This window comes from Falco punctatus (assembly GCF_963210335.1).
Source record: "Falco punctatus genome assembly, chromosome: 2".
Lineage (NCBI taxonomy): Eukaryota > Metazoa > Chordata > Aves > Falconiformes > Falconidae > Falco > Falco punctatus.
In genome coordinates this window covers 102,407,377-102,415,103 of record NC_137581.1, presented here as the reverse complement: position 1 = coordinate 102,415,103, position 7,727 = coordinate 102,407,377, and the positions used below count along the sequence as shown (strand labels likewise).

The following is a 7,727-nucleotide window of genomic DNA, read 5'->3' as shown; positions in this document are numbered from 1 at the left end:
ACTATAGCTCCCTGGGCTCTTACATGTATAGTGTTTCAGACAACACCAACCAACAGCTACGTGTTAGGAAAATGAAAATAAAAATGTGGGATTTTTTCTCTTGAAAATGTATATATTCCTAATGTTAACCCGCTGTAGTAAAAGATACGTGTATATATATATATATATATATAATTATTTGTTGTATTTAGAAATACTGCTAAGTATTTATAAAACCAGTAATTGGCTTCCTCCTAAATAATGTTTGAAGTAAAATATTCCCAACTATTTTTGCATGTCAAAGACAAAGTAATGCTCAATGAAGTGTGACGTGATGAGAATTTTTCTATGTGCTTTAGAGAGGCCAGGATTTTATCCGTGGAATAAAGTGGGAACTATTTCTGCAAGACAGAGTCCAAACATTGGCAAAGGAAGTTTTAATAGATTTTTACATGACACAAAGCCAAAAGTATTCATAAATGACTGATGTCTCAAATTCCATGGCAAAAATCCTACCGAGTTCAACAGAAGATTTTCCCTCGACTGCAGTGGTCATGAGATCAGAAATGAGGGAGCAAAAATCACTTTCTTGATGCTTAGTATGTATTTTAACATTATAAAACGTGTTACCAACAGCGTTAGAACAGCTCATTCATACAGTACTTCTAATTAGAAAAGCATGATCAGGAGGCCCTCCAGAAATTTGAGGGAAACCTCTGACGGCTAGTTAATGGTTTTGAATTTTGAATGCTTCTTTCCCAGTAGGGTAAGGTTAAGTGGAGCAGGTAAAACTGCTACTTTTGTACATATTTTGTTGGTTATAAGCACTACTGACAGCAATACCCCTTCTGTAAGCAGTTATTAAAACCAGTGGCATCAGTCTAGTTGCACTCCATTTTTTTAAAAGATGAAACAACAGTGCTGAGCACCCTGTTAGTGGTTAAGTAATAAAATACAAAATTACTCCTTTTAACGTGGTATATGACATTATGGGTAGAATTTTCCAAACCCTTTCACTAACACAGTCAATTAGTAGCCTAAGCTACCAGTCATTTTGAAAAATGTGGTTTAGCTTTTTTTATAACATTTGCCTTAGATTCCAAGCTCTTTCCGCTCGATGGACTAGTTTTACTCCAGTGAAATAAAGACGCTCCATTTCCAAAATTTATAGGGTTCATTTATTACCTCTAGTAACATATTATACTGTATAAATACTCTATCCTTGTTATATGTCCTTTTAAAAAAGCGATAACTTAGAAGATCACATTAGACAAGAAGTATAAAAATAAATACGCTCATTATATGCATTTATTACAAATTATAACCCTTCCCAGAAGGGAAAGAAATATAAAATACTTATAAAGTATATAAAATCTATAGTAATATATTTTACTATATACATATGGAAAGCCATATTCTCTCATTGTCTATGGACTGGCACAAACTTTTAATTATGCAAATGTTGGCGTATTGCTGTGGATGGACCTGCTATCCTTCAGCTTTGTCTTCCCGCCTTATCAGTGATTTGAGCACTACAAACCCATTAGAGACCACATAGGAAAGGCTCCCATTCATAGCGGGATTCCTTTCGTCTTTTTTTAACCCAAATGCAAATAATTTCCATTGGCTGGGGTAAGGTGAAAGATTTGGATGTGAAAGCATAACTCAAATGCTCACAAATGCCATCAATCTGCTTGACAGGATGGTAGGACCAAGCTTGAATCAGAAAAACCAGTGGAAGGTATGTAAGAAGGCACAAAGAGCAACTACTCAGAGCCAGCACCTGCTCCATGAAGATTTACACTTTTTCTAGCCTCCGGATTACATGTCACCACAATGGCATTGGAGTGCGTGAGAGAAACAGACAGGCACATTTGGATGATAAAAAGATACTTTAAAAAAATGACATTCTAGTTATTTGTGGAGTTGACTGACTGTTCTTGATACTTCTTACTCAAGGTGGAGAATATGGCTTTATTTTTATATAAAACTATTCTCTGAAACAATAGCAGCCATGAATGACATAGTTAAAGCTCCTTTTTCCAATCTTGTTTTTTGCCCTTCGTGAGGTAGGTAAGCCCTGACCAATTATTTTACGCTATATTTTCTGCTCCCCTTCCCCTCCGCTTCCTACACTTGGGGACTTGATCAGTACCACAATATAAATCCAGAAGAAGGGAGAAATAACCGAACCCCAAAATGTTTGCTTAAATGTGTTTTGGGCACTGCTCATGTTTTGTTTCATTTGTAACAGACTTAAGAAAAGGCAATTATACTGCCCTCAGGTCTTATCTGCTGAAGATGCATGAATGACACGGGTCTGCTATCCCATCAAATTTTCAGTTGGCAGGGTATTTTTAGGATGCAATGCCAACTAAAGCTATTTGCACTGTCCCACCTCAACAGATCCTCACCATGAATTTTGTATGCAAAACCACATGCGCTGCCTCTAGCCCTCTTTTTTTCAGTGCATTGTTCTGAAGGAAAAAAATAAAATAATAAAAAAGTAGCTTTCCCAACTTATACTATTTAACTGCAGTCCGTAACGTTGCAGAAGTCTATTAGGTGTTTCGGTTTCTTGGAAGGCTCACAGCTTTCTTGCGGCAGCACGCTGCCATCGTAAGAAATACATTTCAACAATCTCTTCTTGAAACCTTTCCCGCATGTCTTAGAGCAGGGCGACCAGTCCCCCAGCTGCCACTGTGGGCAGGGCACGTCAGCACAGGGACGGACATCGCTGGGCTTCAGCTCCTGTGTGCAGTCGGTGGCCGGCCGCCCCCGGGGGTCCCGGCACTCCACTGCCCGCCGCTGCCAGCCCGAGCCACACGACTTGGAGCACTCGCCCCACTCCTCGATGACCCACTCAGAGGAGATGATTTCCCTGATGGCGTTGAAGGACTCTTTCTTTCTACTTGGCGCCTTCTCTGACCCAGGCTGTGTGGGCTTCTTCACAAAGTAGGTGAACTTGATCTTGGGCTGTGGCAGGTCCCCCACTGTGAGGACCTGGATGGTCAGAGGTTCCTTCAGAGGGCTGAAACTGCGGATCCTCTCCAGGGCAGCAGAGGAGCCGCTGTACCTCAGCACACTGCCCTTGTAGGTGATGTCCTGCTCCAGCGTTGACAGGGTGTAATCACCATTGAGGACGTAGGTGCCATCTGCAGCTTTGATGGCGAGGAAGCTGCCGTCATGCCTTGCGCCCCTGTGGTTTCGCTGCTTCACCTCAATGTTTGTTGCTCCAGCCGGAATGGTGACAACATCATGGTAGCCAGGTCTGCCCAAGAGAAAAGAGAAAGACTGAGTCCTCTGCTCCCCCCTGGGAAAGGGAAGAAGCTGCCTGGCACAAGACTGAATTCCATTTGCAGCCCAAGCTCATGAGCTGTCATCCTAATCGAATTAATGGATTAAGGGATTTGCAAAGTCACAGCCCATGTTATGGCTAAGGCAGAGGTGTGCCCACATGTAAGGGACTTTCTTTTGCTGTGATCTCACTGTAAGTTATCTTTAGTCACATGACTCCGACACATCAAATCTCAGTTCCAGCGATAAACTGGGGCAACATTTCACTGACTTGGAAAACACAAAGCTTACACCCACAAAACATTCACCAGAACAAAACAACAGCAGCAGTCACATACTCACTTTGCTCTAACAAACGTGCCAGACACTTTCTTGCAGGTGGATCCATTGCCACCGCAGATACCGCACTTGTCAAACTTCTTATTGGATCCTATCATACGGTCGCAGCCAGCCTTTACGCACTGTCCCTGGACACAGACAGAGGTGGAATCGGGGCTACACGGGGTACCATCCACAACCTTTGCAGGAAACAAGCAGTAGGGTGTTTGATTAGAAGATGCACGTTGCCTTGAAACTGAGTAATTCAGACATACAAAATGCAAAATATGGACAGGTGGAAGACCTGCAGCACCCGTACTGTCAGGGCTTTTGAAACTAAAACCCAAAGCAGCCCATAGATAGTTGGAGGTATGTAGTGCCACTTCATCTCACTGGCCAAAATCATGCCATGGTGACAGAAGAAAACAACCAACTTCAATTTTTATTACCACCACCTCCACTGCCCTGAACTGTTTCACTGATTTCATATAAAGAAAGAACATTGTTTCCTCATGTCACTAGAAGGTAGTCATGTCCTCAAAGTACAGGATCAAAATTGCTTTTAATGGTGTTCAATGTATCTCTTATTTCTAGTACTGCTCTACAAAAAACATCTGTGTTATTGCCCTGGTAATTATTGGCCCTCAACACCTTATGACAGCGAGTTCAAGTAGCTATGCAAGACTAACATTTTCCCTTTTGTTTATTTTAAGCTGTCAGCATATTAGTAACCGGTATGAGAAAGCACCAATGTTTTGGCAAAGAACCCTCACAGTTTTCCAAACATATCTCAACATAATCAAATTGGTGGAAGGAGAGGAAAGGAAACTAGGGTGGAGTGGGTAGAAGAGACAGTATGTGTGAAATAACTGGAAGGACTGTGCCAGAGTATTTAAAGCATGCTTGCACTGATCAAGCTGTTCATGAAGGAAGAGGAGAAGGAAAAATCTAGCTTAAATACAAGAGGCACAATTTCAGATTTCTACACTGCTTGACTCTTAACTTCACATGCGGAGTTTGGGGAAATAAAAATCCTGTTCATGATTAGATGGAAGAGGTATAGTCTTGAAATACCTTTGGCTGTAAAACAAAGAAATATCCTGTTCCTTTTGCTCGGCAGACCAGCTTGCATCTGTCCTTTGGAGAAACACCAGCAAACTTGGGTGTCCACTCCACTGCAGGTCCACTTCCAAAGGCAGACTTGGAAAATTCATTGTGCTTTTCACATTGTTCTTCCCTAAAGGTTTTGCCTGCAGGCAAAAGACAGACAAGTGGACATTAGATCATTTCTGTACATGCTTTTCCTCCACAAGATACACTTATTCTGCTTCAAAATTGGGGAAAAGATTACCATCATTGTCTGGACAGTCCTCAATGTTACATGATCTGTATTGCACTCGCTTCCCTTCACAGTATTTCCCCCCATTCCTTGGGACAGGGTTGTCACACTCTCTGAAGGAGTACTGCACTCCACCGCCGCAGGTCCGAGAACACTCTCCCCAGGACCCCCAGGACCCCCAGCTCCCATGCACCGGTGTCTGGAATGACAAGAAAAAGCAGAGCAGATAAGTTAATACAGTAAAAGAAAAACAAAACCAAACCACAAAACCCACAATCATGCTCATTTTTACCCAAGCAACTTTTTAAAAAAAGTAGCACTAGGTTTGTTTTATTAGCTATCTGCCTCCATTTATTCAAGACCTTTTAACTGATTACTCCCCCTGAAGCATGATTCATGCTACTCTGCAACTCAAGATATATTCAGATTTCTTTTTTAATACTTACATCATAATGCTTCTTCTCAGTTTTATTCACACACTTGCCATTCATACACCACTTCCCTTCCCCGCAACTGGTGCCATCTGCCCAAGGGAAGTGTTTGGTTTGGCACACAAGCAGTCCTCCAGAAGTGCCAGTACACCACAGCGTCGTACACGTACTGGCTGCATCAGGGCAGTGTTTGGACTCATCGCCAAAGGTAAACTGGCACTGTCTGTTCGCATCGTACAATGTGCCAGGCAAGTCAGAAGGAAGCTGGATTGGTTTGTGGGGCTTGTCCAACAAACACTCACCTGAAAAGGAACAAAAAAGAAAAAAAGAAAAAAAAAAAAGCAGGTGATGCTGTCAGTGTCAGTGAGTTCAGTTTCAAAAGGGAACTGTATTTGCTTTGAACCAATCTGTGCCACCATATTTATAAAACTAAGGGTCTTCTAAATTCATTGGCAGCATATAAAAGGTTAACTCCGCAGCAGCAGAACACTCTGTTAAGGAAAATGAAAAAGAGGGAAAGAGGGGAGAGGAGGGGTAGAGAGAGGGGCAGAGAGAGGGAGGGAGGCACAGGGTGTGTGGGAGAGCCAGAGGGGAAGAGAGAGGGGGAGAAGGGGGGGGGATAGGGAGTGGGGGAGAGAAGCAAGGGGGGGAGAGTCAGTGGGTCAGAGACAGTGAGGGCGCAAGGCGGTTCAGCACAAGAGCTTAAATGCCATATGAATGGAAAGCTTAATAATCTTACCATGACCATTATCCAAAAATGTTGTAATCATGTAGGCACTACATGGAGACCACGGCTGGCTGCGATCCAGATTGGAAAGCATAGATGCCATCATGTGGAAATCCCGGCTTATTCCATTAATACCAGCACACTGCTTTGCATCATCATGAGGCATGTTAAACACGTGGCCTTCAAAAAAAAAAAAAAAAAAAAGGAACGTTTGTGATTATAGGAAGTCTGTCTTGTGCGTTACCAATATTATTTTAACTATTACGCTAGAGCTGCTCATAGCCTGGTCTTTAATAACCTCAATCCAAATAGTGCCAAATTTTAAGCAGACGGCACTGTATCCTTGCCCCCCTCACGTTCTCACACGCTTTTTTTCTGGCATCGGTCAAATATACAGCTCTTGCAGACAACGCTGTGCAGACAGGATTTGCCTTCTGCAGTTCAACCCTGCTACAAGGCAAAGTTTAAGTTTTGCCTCCTCCTGACTGTGCTGGCGAGCACAGGGCGCTCGGTGCCCCGCAGTGTGGGCTGGGCAGCTCTTTGCTTTACTGCATCGAGCTAGCTTCAATTAACCATGGGAAATCACCTTTCAAAGTTTCAAGTACCTAGTTCATGGGCTGTTGTAAAGGCAGCCTGTAAGCCATCGTCTTCTATGATAGAGCAACTGCGGTTTAGATCACAAACTGTTCCCACATCAGCCATCCCAAGAGTATCACATGTCTTGGCACCACAGAGGTCCTGTAAAAAAAAGGCAGTTTCATTATTAATCAGATCAGAGACTTAACCTTGGCAGGAAACATCCAGCCCTGGCAGTTTGCCTTTACTTATGGAAAGAGCATAAATATTCAGCACTTCAATGGGTACGATGGCAAAAATCTGTCTTTGGAACACACACAAGGGTTACACGCAGAAATAAAATGCATAATTTCCATACTAAATCTGCTAAAAATATATGAGACAGAAATACACTGCACATTCTATGAGCTTCACCTGGGATGGTGCAAACAACAAAAGAAATGACTAAGTAAAAAGTAGTTAATTTCATTTTTAGCCTACTTTGCTGAAGCTGTGGTGACACAAAACTGCCTCTGAATGCTTTTTCAGAGGGCTCGTGGCAGAGAGGGCCTCTGGGGTAGGCAGCAATGGGCCTGGGAATGGATTTGACCTCGGTGTCCCTCACCTGCCTGGTGAAGAGGATTGCCGTGTCGTAGTGCTCCGCATGCCGGTCGCTGGGTGGGTTGTGCTGCTTCTGCCAGCTGCAGAAGTTTCTCAAAGTCAGGGCCGCATTGGAAGAGATATCGGGTCCCTTCCGCTCCTCGTAAATGACCATGATTTTCACCACCACCAGGCTGATGGAGTTGCGGATGCTGGGGTGCTTGTACAGCTTGGCCGCCACGGATAGCAGGGTCAGGAGATAGTGCTTCAGCCCGCTGCCATGGAACTCGGCCATGGACTGGTCGGCTACCAGCATGGTCTCCACGTAGCGGGGGCTGGACACGAACCTTTTCTTCCTTCTGCTTCTTGTTTCTGCATTAAAAAACAGAAAGGGAGGAAGAGGGAGGGAAAGTGCAGGTGAGCACAACAAAAGAAATGCTGCTGCAAGAGACCACCAAAGGAACCCAACACCCACCGATAC

General features: G+C 43.5%; 1 protein-coding gene across 1 annotated transcript in view; it reads right to left on the bottom strand.

Moving 5' to 3' along the window:
• Nucleotides 1–401: 401 nt before the first annotated feature.
• Nucleotides 402–7,727, bottom strand: part of ADAMTS1 (ADAM metallopeptidase with thrombospondin type 1 motif 1) — an 8,704-nt gene continuing 1,378 nt past the window's right edge. Inside the window, exons 2-9 of the mRNA XM_080376349.1 lie at nt 7,272–7,618; nt 6,697–6,829; nt 6,104–6,271; nt 5,380–5,666; nt 4,946–5,132; nt 4,669–4,844; nt 3,619–3,794; nt 402–3,250 (exon numbers count right to left, since the gene is read on the bottom strand). Of these exons, the coding sequence (XP_080232475.1) occupies nt 2,509–3,250; nt 3,619–3,794; nt 4,669–4,844; nt 4,946–5,132; nt 5,380–5,666; nt 6,104–6,271; nt 6,697–6,829; nt 7,272–7,618 (2,216 nt within the window). The 3' untranslated portion in view covers nt 402–2,508. The remainder of the gene's footprint in view (nt 3,251–3,618; nt 3,795–4,668; nt 4,845–4,945; nt 5,133–5,379; nt 5,667–6,103; nt 6,272–6,696; nt 6,830–7,271; nt 7,619–7,727) is intronic.